The sequence below is a fragment of the Mangifera indica genome, chromosome 4 (genome assembly GCF_011075055.1).
Source record: "Mangifera indica cultivar Alphonso chromosome 4, CATAS_Mindica_2.1, whole genome shotgun sequence".
Lineage (NCBI taxonomy): Eukaryota > Viridiplantae > Streptophyta > Magnoliopsida > Sapindales > Anacardiaceae > Mangifera > Mangifera indica.
The window spans coordinates 19,561,843-19,576,936 of record NC_058140.1 but is presented as its reverse complement, the minus strand read 5'-3'; the positions used below and the strand labels follow the sequence as shown (position 1 = coordinate 19,576,936).

The window sequence follows — 15,094 nt, the reverse complement described above, 5'->3', positions numbered from 1 at the left end:
AAAGTCATGAAATAACAAAATTTCTTCCATTTGAATTTTAAATGTTAAAATAAACATCTTAAAGGAAATTTGATAAATAAAACATCTTAAAGTTAATGATATCAAACTTTTTTTTTTAAATAAGAGTAATATGATAATATTATAGTCATTTATGATAAAGTTACATATGCGATTTCTCTTTTTTTAATGTTTTCGAAGAGAAATTCCAACACCCAATACTATGTTTTTGTTGCCATAAACTCCAATCGTCTAAGTTAAAAACTTTGTCTCGTATATTTTATATTTTTTCAAAGTATCTTTAAATTTTTTTTCTTCTTTTATTATTTTGGTATAAAAAAATATACAACCGTCTTTCTCAATATTAGAAAATATAAAATAGAAAAAAAAAATTTCATAATTGAGGTCACTAATAAAACAATTGTCTTTTGTTCATATTACCAATGTTATTTTGAATATCTCTGGAATTTTGGTTGTTATATTATACTTTAAGGTAATTAATATAATTAAATTAGTATAAAAATTGCAATTTAAGTGTTTACTAACAGAAGGGTTTTTTTTTGTCATTTCATGAACATTAAGAGGCTTTTTGGTGTTTAATCATACCTTAGGGTTCCAAGAAACACAGATTTTAAAAAACCAGAAATAAAAAGAAATTGAGAAAAGCAAATCCAAAGCATGGTTGAGTTCAAATCAGATCAGTTAAATGTCTGGCACCTGTAGTTAATTGCGGCGGTTTTCAGCTCATCTACTTCACCCACCTCTATTAACTTCATTCCCGTCCTTCCTCTGCCTAACCCTCATGACATAGCCGCTTCTACGTTCAACGACCTCACCTAAATTCACTACCAGTACCGTACGCCAGACGCTCACATTATTTATCTCTTCTCAACAATACCCACTTCTTATATCTGTGTTTTTTCCTTTCTTTCAAGATCCAAGAATTCCACTTTGCAGGCCAATCATGGAGAAGTGTTTTCTTGATGCCCTGAAAACTCAGCCACGTTGGGTTCTTGTTTTGTTCACCATTGGTTCTCTTTCGCTTTTGAAGTTTTCTTGGAGTGTTCTCTACTGGGTTTATGTTTCTTTTCTCAGACCTGCTAAGAATTTGAAGAAATACGGTTCGTGGGCTGTTGTGACTGGACCCACTGATGGTATTGGCAAAGGTTTTGCCTTTGAGTTGGCTAGGAAAGGACTTAATCTTGTCCTCGTTGGTCGTAACCCTGAGAAACTGAGAGATGTTTCTGATTCTATTCAGGCAAAGTATGGAAAAACCCAAATCAAGAGTGTTGTTGTTGATTTCACTGGTGATATTGATGAGGGTGTTTACAAAATTAAAGAGGCAATTGAGGGATTGGATATTGGTGTTTTGATTAACAATGTTGGAATCTCGTACCCTTACGCAAGGTTTTTTCATGAGGTTGATGATGAGTTGTTGAAGAATTTGATTAAGATTAATGTTGAAGGGACTACTAAGGTCACTCAAGCGGTTTTGGCTGGGATGTTGAAGAGAAAGAGAGGCGCTATTGTTAATCTTGGCTCTGGTGCTGCTATTATCATTCCTTCTGATCCTCTGTATTCTGTCTATGCTGCCACAAAAGCGTAAGGACTTATCCATTTATTATTCATTTTATTTGTTCCTTCGATTTTTGACTGAAAGAATTTTTTTTTTTAAAAATCTGTGAATGGTGAAAAACGTTTTTTTCGTTTGTGCCAATTTTCAGGTATATCGATCAATTTTCAAGGTGTTTGTATGTTGAATATAAGAAGAGCGGGATTGATGTGCAGTGTCAGGTACTTTTAGCAATTTTTCAACTGTGAATTCATTTGGTTATGATCCTAGCACTTTTAGCGGAGAGTATATAAGTTTTATGGCAAAATAGTATGATTTCTTCTACGTCAATATTGGATCAATTTTCTCTTGAACTTTTTATCTGAGAGTGTGTTTCCAATTAAATATATGTTCTAGGTAGAAGCTTAATCAATTTTGTCAAAACTTGTTGAACTTCTAGGTTTCAGCCACTCTTCGCATCAATACTTGACTTGCTTAAGTAACTGCTAACCAATCAAATATTTGTTTATTAGGGGCAGAACTACACTCTATGTTGATCTAGAATCAAGTGGGTGTTATTGGTTCATTCCTTTATCAACATGCCTTTCTTCATGAAAAAAAGATATACAAGATGATTTGCTAGTTGGAGTATTTGGTAGAAGCTTGCTTTTCTTTCTGAAAATTCCATGCCTTGGCCTTGGTTAATTTAATATAACTATGATGTTTTGTTCACAATATCACGTTTCTCTACTCAGCGAAGATGATTGATCTTTTCACAACTTGAAGCATTTATTAAAATATTTGTTAAAGATTATCTTTTCTTGTGTTTGCTCCAATCAATATTCTATTAAATTAATAGGATTTGAATATTTATTATATTAGCTGAAGCAGTTGTGTACTAGCAAATTGACAAGGCTCTATAATCTCTAAATCATGTTCTTTTCACTGAACAGATTATCAGCTTTACTTGTATATGCTTTCTGATAGTTTGTGATGCCTCTTCATGGTAAGCATATGAGATGCAGATGGGTAGTGAGATTGAATCTCGCGTATAAGTGAATAGCTCTTTTGCAGCTATCTGCAACTTCAGATAGCTGCAATAGGAGACAAGGAGAGGAAAGAAATGATATTTTTCTATGCTGTGGAAATAGGCATTGTTACCTTGCCTGCTTATGTCCTTTAGCTTGTGATGTGTTAGCTACAAACCGATATAGCTAAAGCCGATGTCTAGGGCTAGTTGTAGTTTATTAATATTGAACTCTTTTAACATTTCTAATTGATGTGAAGAAATTTCTGTGCTTACACTGATGTCTTGAGCATTTAAGATGCTCATGCTCTAAGAGTTTGCTATTGGAGCAAACTTTCCGTTGTATGCCTGGTTTTGTTTTGTTTTCCTTAACTGAGAGATTCTGTATACAGGTTCCTTTATATGTGGCAACTAAGATGGCATCAATCAAGAGATCTTCATTCTTTGTTCCATCTATTGATGGTTATGCAAGGACAGCCATTCGATGGATAGGTTACGAACCTCGTTGCACACCCTACTGGCCTCATTCCGTCCTCTGGGGTTTGCTGAATTTATTGCCAGAGTGTGGCATAGATGCCTGGCGTGTGAAGTATAACCTTGGGATTAGAAAAAGAGGACAACTCAAAGATTCAAGGAAGAAGGAATAAACAGTTCTATCATCTTGTCGGGGAGGTTGGCAAGGATAAGCAGTCTGGTGGGCAGATTTAACCTTAAAGCACTAGTTGCATGCCTGGAATGTTTATCTTCAACACATTTTCTTTCTTTTAGTTGTGTATTATGATCAAAATTTCTGTTTAGTTTCCTTAAATTGTTGAATAATCTTGAACTTCCAATTCTGTATTAGATGTTTGAGATGGAAAAGTGAAGTCCCTTTTATCATGACTAGAGATATTTAATCTAAATCATCATATAGATCATTCTCCATCACAAGTTCTGCATGGTTCTTGAATTCATTGAAGAAATTGTGGTGGGTCATTGCCTTGCCTTCTCAGGATCATGCAAATTAGAGAGACAGGATGGACCCAAATTTAAGCCTTCAGATTGTGGGGAGCACTGCGTATTTTGATTCAGTTCACAATTACTGACTTCATAGAAGTTGCATCTTTTCAGTGAAGGCCACCTTATTTTTATATTATTTAACCTCCCAGCAGATTTTCAATTACATCCATCATTTAAAAAATAAGAATAATAAAACCAAGATAGCCCTAAATCTTTATTGTAACTATTTCACCTTGACTAAAACAATTATTAAGACAAAAATGTTTTTATCCTAAATTAGAATGGCCTTTTCACCATTTGCACTATTATCGACTACAACTCACCATCACTTGCCGGCACTACCAACCCTTCATGACTTCTATTGCCACCACCTAACACAACCACCACTCTTTCACTATTAATATTACCACTTTCGATTTCGTCTTCTTTAACTGTTAAATCTTGCTTTTATATAATCGCGAAATTTCAAGGAGTATTGAAGATCAACATTGGCTGTTGAAACCTTAGATCTTGACAGTTGAAACCTTGAATCTCATCGGTTTTGTTTGAGATCGAGGAAGCAACCACTTCCAGATTGGCAAGCCCCCACTACATTGCGGTGTGCGGGAGTAGACCTGGCCACGCTTTGTGAACCAGCGGTTTCGGTTCAAAACCGCCTGTTCACGGTTCGAAAAAATAAGGACCCTGAACCAAAACCGTAATAGGATGGTTTGTCCACGGTTCGAAACCGACGGTTTCGGTTCATGACCCCAGTTCGGAACCGATAGTTTTGGTTCGAAACCGATATTGAACCGTCAATGCTAATACATTATCTTGATTTAATTTTTAAATTATTAATTACAATAATTGAAATTATAAATTTGTCTGCAATAATTGCAAACAACATCGAAATTACCATTTTCTTTTTGTATTTTCTTAAAATGAATCTTGTCAGATGTAGGAATTTTTTGAGAGTGTTGTTCGTGTTGTTCCATCTCCATCTGTTGTTGATGTTATTGTTGTTACTCCACCTCTTCATATTGGCTTTCACTTTCTTATGTTGAAAAATCATCTATAAGTTGATTTTTATTCACATTTGATATATGTGAATATTGATCAAATCTTCTATTACCGGAAGAATTTTCACTACTTGTCATTTTTTGATAATAAATAAAATTAATTATATAAATAAATTATATGATTAATTATAAAAGATAATAAAAAATAAATAAAATTAATTATATAAATAAATTGTATGATTAATTATGAAATATAATAATAAATAATAAATAAATTTAATCATAGAAATAAATTCTATAATTAATTATGAATTGTATAATAAAAATAGAAATTGAAATTAATAAAAAATTAAGAAAGAATTTAATTAAATTTAAGAGAATTTGATTGAATTAAAAGATTGAGAGAGTATTAAAAGTTGAAAGAATGAGAATGAGAGTTTGAATGATTGAGTGAGAGAGTGGAGAGATTGAAATTTGAGAGAATGAAATTTGAATTGGTATATATATAGGAAAAAATATTTTGAAAAAAATTAAAAAATTGGGGGGTGAATTGTAATTTTAAAAATTGCAGGGGCAATTTCTCTGAAAATTGCAGGGGATCTTCTTCTGCAAGCCAACGGTTCCTGCGCAAGGAACCGTTGGCTGTTTAAATAAATTTAAAAAAATTCAAAAAAAATTCAAAAATTTTCGGTTCAACACAATAAACAGTCGGTTTATATGTCAGTTCATAAACCGAATTTGAACCGGTGGTTTCACGATTCAAATTTAGATAAACCGGAACCAAACTATTAAAATCCGGTTCCGGATTTGTCGGTTTCAATTTTATCCGGGCTGGTTTCAGTCCGGTTCACGGGCCAAACCGGCCTGTGGCCAGGTCTATGCGGGAGTAAACACTCACCTAATATTTTATTAAGATTATCCCGAAAAGGAATAAGAAAATTAAGTTGCTGTTGACTTGGGCCTGGGCCAAGTGGACGGTCGGCCCATTTCTGACCCGATGCGGCACTTCAAACTTAAAAACCAAGGAGCGGTTCCTTAAGAGCTGTCTTCTTCGAATTGAAGCAATGCCGACGCCGCCATAGCCAAACCCTCAACACAAAACCCCTCAATTCTACCGAGCCATATAGCTTCTTCTCCTTGTCCCTTGTCGCCTCATTATAATATTCTTCACTCTTTTTTATCTGAATCTATCAATGGAGGAACCCACTTCTATTTCTGATTCTGGCGCTACCATAACCTACAACACCGTCTTCGTTGACACCAGCCTCGATACCCACTTGGCCATGATTGTCTCTGGTTCCGACACTGTTTCGGATCTCAAAAGTAGTTACACTCAATTCTTTGTGTTTCCAAAGTGTTCTTGTTGCAATGGCATGATTATAATTTATTAGAAGAGGTTTCTAAATATTCACTTTCTTGAATTTCTTTTTTAAAATAATTAGAGGTATATGAATAGAGAGGGCATTTTCAGATGATGCTTGTGCCATCTATCTGCTAACGTGTTAAGTGAGTAATAATCAATCAATCTTGACAGCCATTCTAATTAAAAAAGAATGATTCTTTTTCATTAGAATTTTAGTGACTGGGTGGGTTAATAAATATAGAGAAAAAATATTTAGAAGGTCTAGGATCAGTTGAAATTTTTTTTTCTGGGAGCTCACAGCTTTTGTTGTCTGATACAATTTGAAGACTCGAGATATAGCTGCATGGAAAGGTTTTAAATTACGTTTTGAATAGCTTGCAATACTTTAGCATTTATGTTTTCTTAAACTACTTTTGTCTTGTTAGATTCTGTTTTCGGTTGCTTATTTATGCTATTGATGTGCAGAGAGAATACTGCACGAACACCCATTGTGTTTTCCTAAAATTGGTGGGATAAAAATTCATGCTTTAAAGGTGATTTCTTTATCTTGCACTTTAAGGTTGTTGGTTATATTACTTGTTTATGTCTTACATTGATGGGTTTTGGGGTTTTGTGAATTCGGCAGGTAAAACGTAAAGGACACTTTTATCATTTATCAGATTCCATGTTTGTAAAAAGTGCTTTCGATGGAGTCAGCAAAAGCTGGTTTCTTTCTGTTGATGCTTCAATTCTAGAGGAGCAGAGTGAAAAACAGCATGCTGGGATATCCAAGTTTGGAGACCTAGTTGCCTCTTGTGGCATCACAGGTAATCCTACAGCTGATGGGGTTGCTCTTCTGGCTGATGCATCTGCTAGAAGGTTGCCCAGTACCGATGAGTCGACATTGACACATGTTCACAGAGACCAGAATGCTAAACAGAAACCTTCTACTCAGATTACTTGCAACATCTTGGCTACTTTGAATGAAGGGAACACGTCAGCTCATGTAACCAATGAAGATGAATCACAGCAAGACATGGTCCTGGTTAACTCGGTCACTGAAGGTGGAGATACAGTATTTACTCATGATATACAAATGGGAATCAAATATAATGCTGATGAACGTTGCAGGATTTCAGCTTGTGACATCAAACAGAAATCAGGGAGGGAGCTGCTGATGAATGATGTTCTCTGTGAGGGAACTGCAGTTTTAGCAAAGAATTTTGAGTGTGAAACATATAATTCTAAGAATGTTGATGTTAATGCAAAGTGTAATACATCATTGGAGGAACCTTCAACCAGGCTTGCTGCAAGTAAAAAGCAGAAGACTGTGAGGAAAGATGACATGGAAAATTCTTCTATAGAAAAGAGGCTTCTGGAATGTGATTCTACTAGAGAGACCTTCATGCAAGACATAACAATTTCTCAGTGCTCTTTTGGGGACAAACAAAATGGTACAAATGCTTCCTTGGATCATTTATCTTTGGAAACGTTGAAGGATAACCATTTATTGACAACCGATGCAAGCACTGGAAAGAAGAAAAGGAAAAAGAAATCATCAAAATTGATTAATCAAGTTCTTGCTGCAGTTCCTTCTTCTGTACAAGATGAGAGGATGGAGAACCCTGGGGACACAGTGGGAGTTCATCAGAGGAATTTGGAAGGTGAGCATAATGCAGCAGTTCTTCCTGCACAAAATGTCCATGATGAGATGATTTCTGAACCACACACAGTGCTTTTGAAGAAAATTCTTGGTGTTCCCCTGCAAGAAGAGGGGGGAAACAATGAATTACCTTGTTCATTGGGTAAGGTCCTATTGTTATTGTCACTTGCAATTCGATGTAGTTTTGTCTTTGATTGAATCAAAATTTGATATTCATATTTGTTTCCGTTTTGTAGATGCTACTATTAGTGCCAAAGGTGTTGGCAATGTTGAAACCAAAAACGTTTCACCTGAATTAACAATTTCATCTGCAGCAAAACAAATGAGCATTTCGGAGGATCACCATGTCAGTGAAGAAGAAGGCAATCCTCCTCTCACTGTCCAGGATAATGGTCTCAATAAGAATACAGGGGTCACCAAATACGAGAATGCTACTGTTCATGATTGTCAGAAATTTGGACGTGATCAGACTGGCAGAGTTGCAGAAGGAAAACAATTGTCTCAAAGTAAAGATTCAGAGGCAATGCCCCTAGTAAAGGGAACCCCTTCAGGCAGGGATGAATTAAGTTCAGAGGCTAATGGAAATGTGGACCCTGATACCATTGTAAATATGGAACCTGCAAAATCTTTAAAGAAAAAAAGGAAATCCAAAAAGTCTCAGGATCATGCTTCATCAGTTACTGAGCATAAAACAGGCTCTGGCCTTGGCATTTCTTCAACCAAGCCTCATGAGACCATTAATAGAGATCATTCAAGTGATAAATCCAAGGAGGAAAACCTCATGTCCCCAATCAAGGGGAAAGAAATACCAAAAAGGACAACAGTGAATGATTCTGTTTTGGCTAATTATAGGGAAGCTGATAATGTGATCCGAAATGTGTTGGAATCCTTGAAGGATGTCAGCGAAATTCCAATGAATGCAGAAAATAAGGATGAGAAATCAAGAAAGAGAACCAAGCGAAAACGAAATTCTGCTTCTAAGAACCTACCAGAATTGCCGGAAGAAGATGAAAATGTCAGTTGTAAAAATGTGACACTGTCAACTGATGGATTTAGGGATGCAGAGGTGGATGCATCATCCAAACTGACAAAGAAGAGATGCTTGGTGAAGACAAGCTCTGAAAACAAGCTAAATGGATCAAACCCAGAATCTGAGAATAATGCTGGGGTTGAAATGAGTCCTCTTCAAGATCAGAGTGGTAATTTCCCTAAAAGTGACTGTTCAAATGAAGCTGATAATAAAATGGAAGTATCCTTTGATAGTGATAGGACTACTGTTAATGTCAATGTTGTGCCCAACCAACAACAGCATACAATTGATGTTTCTCACAATGTGCCTGTTGAAAAGGTGACAGAAACAAAAGGAGCAGTTAAAGAGGTAAAGGCCAGCAAAAAGAAGAAAAAGCTTGATGTACACTCTAATGGCCCCTCACCTGATTTACAAAATGCACTGAAGTTGAATGAGAAGCAGAGCAGTGGAGGGAAAGTTCAAGCTGCTGACTCTAGCAGTTTTGATTCCCAGAGATCATTTTCAAAGTTTGAGGGTGATAAACGGGATCTTCTTCCTAAAACGAAACTAGCAAGAGTTTCTGGAATTGAGGCTAAAGCTCATGTGTCTAATAAATCTGATAAATTATCCAAAAATCAGGAAGCTAGAAGGCCCAATGCTGTCCATGGTTCTTCAACCCATAGCCGTACAGATAAAAGCAGACAAAACGTTGCTGCATCAAACTCTAGCTTGGAGAGTTCAAAAAACGTACTTCCTGAAGGTAAAAGGGATAATAGGCATCAATCTCATTCGGATTTTAGACATGTTTCCAGTAAATACTATGATGGGGAAGTAGTGAATAGAACACAACGTAAGAAGAGCTTGTTGGCTACATCAGGCTCAATTTTTAAGGAAGATGGTTGTGAGAATTCAGATGATGACAATGGGGTAGATCATTCAGATACCAGCACCAGAACTCCATCTGATAATTCTTTGTCATCTGACTATTCAGATGGGGATAGCAGTGCGCAACAGAAGGGTAATTAAAAATCTTAAACTTTGAATATATTAATATTACCAGACTAACTTTATCATGAGCTTATAATTATTGACTGATGGTTTTCATTTTTTCCCTGTCACTTCTCATAAACTATAAGTCTAAGATTGATAATTAATGTGTTATAGTAATTAAAAACTGTCCTCAAAGTTAGCCATACGTTTACTTGGTTGTCCGCTTGTTAGTTTCTTAATGTTAGTTGCCCTTTTTTTATAAAATTAACCGAGGGATTTTCAGTTGTTTTGTTTCAGTCCATGTCAGCATGTTTGGTTGACATTGTTTGAACTCTGAAAACTTTTATATATAGCTAATAATCTTGTCAAATTGTTCTCTTGTAAACTTAGTTCATAAGCTCTGGTGTGCAGAGTGGCTTCTTACTGTATTGTCTTCTTTGACAAAACAAATTCTAATATATAATATTTTGGTATGTATGTGGTTATTACTACTTTCTTTCTGTAATGGGTACTCTGAGCCTGTGGGGACTTATTTTTTTTGTTTAAACTTAAATTTGTTGCAGGAACTTATGTTTCAAAAAGGAAAGAAAGCGGTGGAGGAGACATTACAAAATCATAGTAAGTTTAATTTAACCATTGTGAGATATCAGTCTATTTTGTTTTCCAGTGCTTATGTTTGCAATATATCTAACTTTTGCAGATCAAAAGTCTACAGCGTTATGAGACTTGTGTCTGAGTGTAAAAATTATGCATTTGGAAAATCTATTGACATGAAATCTAAAAATTGTTAAAAGAAACATAACAAAAGAAAGAAAATTCACATCCAAAGCCACTAGTGATGTTTCTTCAGTTGTAAAAATGTAATAGCATGTCAAACAAATCTCTTTGGCAAGCATTATTTTTGTTTAATTTGTGATTTTATACTTATGGTATGTTTATCTAACAATATCTTGTTGGAACAGCTCTAGTGGAACCTTGGAAAAAATCCTTAGAAGCTCAAACAGATACAAGGCTGCCAAGCTAAATGCTTCTCAGTTGCAAATGCAGGAAACCGATAGCCAGCCTCTCGAATTTGTTCCAGATAGCCAGGCAGACCAATAGTCACCTCCTCCTGCTTGTTGGTTTTTTTCACTTTTATCCCACGAGAGTCTATGCTTGCAGAGATCTCTCCTGTTTGAGATTTTAAAAATGAATTGCATTCAATCTGAGCCATGTTTTCCTAATCCTTTTCTATTTCCTTGCATAGTTAAGTTTATGGGCTGAGCTCTTCACTAAGAGAAAAATTATTGTGGATGGCTTGTTTTTGTATCCTGTGAAACTTCCACAGTGGTAGAAATGCAATTTGCAGCACATTAGTTGATAAGAGTAATGTTATGTGTATTTATTTTGAGTATATAAATAAATAAATATTTATATGTATTATTATATAATTAAATATTTTTTTATATTTAATTTAAAATTATTTAATTATAATTGAATAGGCCTATTGAATAGAATATCTAGAGCTGGGGATGTCGAAAGAGGGAGCCATTTCCAAGAAAAAGTTGTTAATTTTGATTGGGAAGAGATCCTTGAAAGTTTAGAGCATAATGATAATGCATGTCCCCTAAAGCCTTAACAAAATCAATTTTAATCCTTATTATTCCCCCTTATCTTTAGGATAATCTTGCTTTACTTACTCTAAGTGCACCCCAGCTTTCATATTCCCACCATCAAATTTATAGAATTTTGATTAAACGATGGTATGTGAATCCAGATTTTTCGTAACTACGTAATCAGATGATGTTTTAGGTTTTATTTTATAAATCTTTTATTAATTTTGATTGGTTTGGTGGCCAGAACTTAGAAGTAACGTCTAACGCAAACAACAACAACAACAACAACAATAATAATTACATTTCTACTATTAACGCCAACTAATCAATTAATTAATGCTGCATTCATCTTGACCCTTGGATTTTTGTCTTTCTTCCTGAATACCACCTCTGTATCTAACCCAAACCCGTCAACTTTCCGGACCTGGACCATCTCCGATCTCTTGAACATCTTCAACAGTGGTTTGACGCTGTATAAATCATTGGCCGAGTACTTATCAGCCCGTCTAGATAGCGCCACATGTAAAACACAAACCCCACCTGGTTTCAACGTCCGTTCGATCTCCATAACGAATTTATTCGGATATAGTGCGTGATCAAACACGTTCGAGAATTCGAAGTCGAAAGTCTCATCATCAAACGGCTGCTTGTGGAAGTCTCCCTTTATAACCAGAGGCGGATACGGCACTAAATCGATACCAACCGAGTCGGATACGCCGATGCGTTTCAAGGCTTCAACTTCTTGGCCAACACGAGCGCCGACACAGAGAGCTTTTGATTGATTAGAAAGAAGGTTTTTTTGTTTCAACTCGTTGAAGAACTTGGCAAAGACTTGAATTTTACGTTCCCAGTCACGTGTTGTCCATATTTGACGTAGTTTAGGGTTAAGGGTTTTGTTGAGTTGACGTTGAAGGTAGGCTTCGTAGGAGTTGTAGCCGGGTCGGATCTTGAGATCTTCGGAGACGGGGTCAGTGAGGGTTGGGCGGTGGATGTGGGGTTGGAGGGAGGAGAAGAGAAGGAGGAGAGGTAAAGAAAGGAAGAGAGAGATGAGAAAGTATTTGAGAATGGGAGTTTTTGATTGAGCGGCGTTCATGAATTGCATGAAGCCAAAGGGAATTGTTGTTTTTTGTGTAGGAGGAAAAAGAGAAATGGATTAGAAGGAAAAGAATTAAGAAAAATAAAAAGGAAAGATGTGAGACAGGAGAGCAGCACCATCTGTTTGTTTAAGTGATGATTTGATTCCTATTTTATCATATCTGATATGATTTCCTTTATTAATTGCATGTCATAGGTCTCCCAACACTGCTTTGCTCTAGTCATTGTGAAGTTTGAGTGCCGTGCCCTTGCGTGTAGGATATATTTTGTTACATCCTATTTATCAGTAATTCAATATTCCTCCACTCATCTCTGATATAGTTATGGTTATCAATTCTATCTTTTATATTTACTTACAATTCTTCGCCAACAAATCAAAGTGTAACACAGCTAGCTTGGTCTACTTTTGGAGTGCGATTCTATCAAAGTCAAAGTGGCCTTTTCTTCTTGTTTCTACCATCCTTGTATATGTAGGCTCCATCACCATGGCTCATTACTTTAAAATCATTTAAACCCCAATATTATAATGTTTCAGTCTCTTCAGCTCACTGGAACCAACCAACTTGCGATATCGATAATGGTTTATATTCAACCAGGTGGTGGCCACAGACGAAATGTTAATGAAGTTCAACTGTAGAAGATGTGATGATTAATAATTATTGTTTCATGCTGATCCTTAAAAGCAAGCATTATAATAACATAATGAGCTGGGGTTTGGTCTTTGAGGCCACTACAAGAGAAAACCCTAAAATGGTAGATCATGCATGCAGGGATTTAGAATGGAGGAGTGGTCTGCAGGCCCACCACGTTGTTTTCCAAGAAAATTTAAAAGAAAAGGAGGTCAAACAAACCGCCTAGCCAATAGTTTTGCTATTGCAATTTGCTCAATTGCCATTCCACAGTGACTCGGTGGTAATGAAATATAGCATCACTTTTTTTTCTTATTTTTAAGTGCACATATAATTAAAATTCTTTCTAAACATCAGTACAATGTTCTCAATCTTATCAGTACGCATGAGAGGTGTGTGTCACAGCTCGAGAAGTCTGATAAGGTGACCACCACTTGTGTCTGAGGCTTGCGTAGATGACAATGAGAAGCTCCATCTCCTCTTGATCCCACTTTGTGACAAAACTAATCATTTTAACTTAATGAAATTACACAGATCTAATTAAGTCGTCTTCAGTCTAGTGTTGTAGGAAGGCAGGCAATGTGGCAAGGTGCAATGTTTCTATTCAAATAGTAGCGATGAAAAGACGGTTGGTCTGACGCTATTTTTTAATGTTTCTAACTACTAACCCTATTTTAATAATTTTTTTACTTTATTTTCTTATTTACGATAATATTCTTCTAATTCTAATACTTTTTAGTTTTCTAAAACTTCTTTTTTAACTTATGATACTTTTTTTTTTTTATAGTTTTTTAATAATATTTTCTTGTTTTTGATGTCATCCCCCTATTTTTGGTATCCTTATAAATTACATATTCACCAGGAATGTGATTGAAGTAATAATATAAATTACATATTCACCAAATTAACATATTTATCTGAGCACTTTAATTACAATTCTTCTCAGGAAAATGCAAAAGAAAGGTAGTTCATTAACAGTAGGTGCAATTATACATATATTAATTTTGTTGCATATCTCACCCTACAAATCCATTCATGTCTCTCACTAAGACCTCATCCTGTTGATTTGATTCAAAGCCGGTTGAAGAATGTTGTATAGCACCCACAGAATTGCTGGAGCGATAACAAACAGCAGAAGTTGACCCCTGTTGTCATTTGTAGCATCAGCCAGCACGGCAATTTCACTAGCCGATGCATGTGGTGGCATTGACATCAACCCAGCCAATCCGCCAAGTCCAAGCCCGATAATCACTCCCTTGCTGCTACGCATACTGTTTATTTGGTTCAGTGCGGGCTGGAGAATGTTGTAGAGCACCCAAGCAATGGCTGGTACGATTGGTAGCAGTAGTGCCAGGCCACGGTTGTCACCTTCTGCTATTTCGGCTATTTGTTGTGCTGCAAAAGCTGCATCACATAAGCTCAAAGTTGAAAAGATTGCTCCAGCAATAGCAGTGCCAGCTATTGCGGCTGAATTCTCAGCCGGGTTTGAGATGGTCAGTCCTTTTGGGAGGTTTTGAATGGAGAAAATGGAGGTGGGTTTTGTGGTTGGTTTGTTGTGGCTGATATTTTTGGGTGTGGTGATGCTCAAACACTTGGCATTGAACACAGCCATTGTAGCCATTGTTGCAGCCATTGATCAGTGTTCTCTAGAATTGTATGGGTGCTTAAGATGGGAAATTTGAGTTGAAGATTTGATGAGAAAATGAGGCAAATGTAGACCAATAGAATTATGGTTTTCAGATTTCAGATTCTTCTCTTATCCAGAGGGTGTGATTGGAAAGGTTGGACCTCACATTTCATACCCCACCCCACCTGCATTTTCTTGTCACTTCTTATGCTCTCACTCTGAATTGTAGCAACTAGTATGTTAATTTTGGACCCAATTGATGGGTATTTATTGGGAACCCATTATTGATGTATTCTGAAGGCCTGAGCCCAAGAGATATGACCCAGAAAACAGAGATTAAGATCAACAGGAGATGCAAAAGTCAAATCATTTCAAGATGCTGCATTGCCTCATTTCCTAAACCTAGGCATTTTGGACTTAATTTGTATGTGAATCAAGTTGTATTTTAATATGGAAGAGCGTGTGGTGTGGCACGAGCATGTGGCGTGGTGTGATGTGTTGCAAAGGCTCTGTTTTAAAAGTGCTTCTTTTGCAAAAAACTGAGGATATAGAGGAAATGCTACAGTTTAAC

At 36.1% G+C, this 15,094-nt stretch overlaps 4 protein-coding genes across 5 annotated transcripts; 2 read left to right on the top strand and 2 right to left on the bottom strand.

Annotated features, from left to right (window-relative positions):
* The first annotated feature begins 655 nt into the window (after positions 1-655).
* Positions 656-3,455, top strand: LOC123214105 (very-long-chain 3-oxoacyl-CoA reductase 1-like). The gene is made up of 3 exons (XM_044633834.1): positions 656-1,599; positions 1,722-1,791; positions 2,969-3,455. The coding sequence occupies exons 1-3, from the start codon at positions 962-964 to the stop codon at positions 3,221-3,223; spliced, it is 963 nt and encodes a 320-aa protein (XP_044489769.1). The 5' UTR covers positions 656-961; the 3' UTR covers positions 3,224-3,455.
* Positions 3,456-5,616: 2,161 nt separating this feature from the next.
* LOC123213754 lies at positions 5,617-10,940 on the top strand. Of its 2 annotated transcripts, none has more exons than XM_044633282.1 (6): positions 5,617-5,896; positions 6,402-6,469; positions 6,562-7,720; positions 7,815-9,605; positions 10,141-10,195; positions 10,540-10,940. In XM_044633282.1, exons 1-6 carry the CDS (start codon positions 5,767-5,769, stop codon positions 10,676-10,678), a joined length of 3,342 nt encoding a protein of 1,113 aa, XP_044489217.1. In that variant the 5' UTR covers positions 5,617-5,766; the 3' UTR covers positions 10,679-10,940. The 2 variants fall into 2 exon arrangements, with proteins under 2 accessions (XP_044489217.1, XP_044489218.1); XM_044633283.1 differs by lacking the exon at positions 5,617-5,896 and adding an exon at positions 5,921-5,969.
* Positions 10,941-11,357: 417 nt separating this feature from the next.
* Positions 11,358-12,527, bottom strand: LOC123213755. The gene has a single exon (XM_044633284.1). The coding sequence runs from the start codon at positions 12,272-12,274 to the stop codon at positions 11,498-11,500; it is 777 nt and encodes a 258-aa protein (XP_044489219.1). The 5' UTR covers positions 12,275-12,527; the 3' UTR covers positions 11,358-11,497.
* Positions 12,528-13,847: 1,320 nt separating this feature from the next.
* Positions 13,848-14,681, bottom strand: LOC123213968 (photosystem II core complex proteins psbY, chloroplastic-like). Its single transcript, XM_044633624.1, has one exon. It carries the CDS (start codon positions 14,527-14,529, stop codon positions 13,942-13,944), a length of 588 nt encoding a protein of 195 aa, XP_044489559.1. The 5' UTR covers positions 14,530-14,681; the 3' UTR covers positions 13,848-13,941.
* Positions 14,682-15,094: the final 413 nt, after the last annotated feature.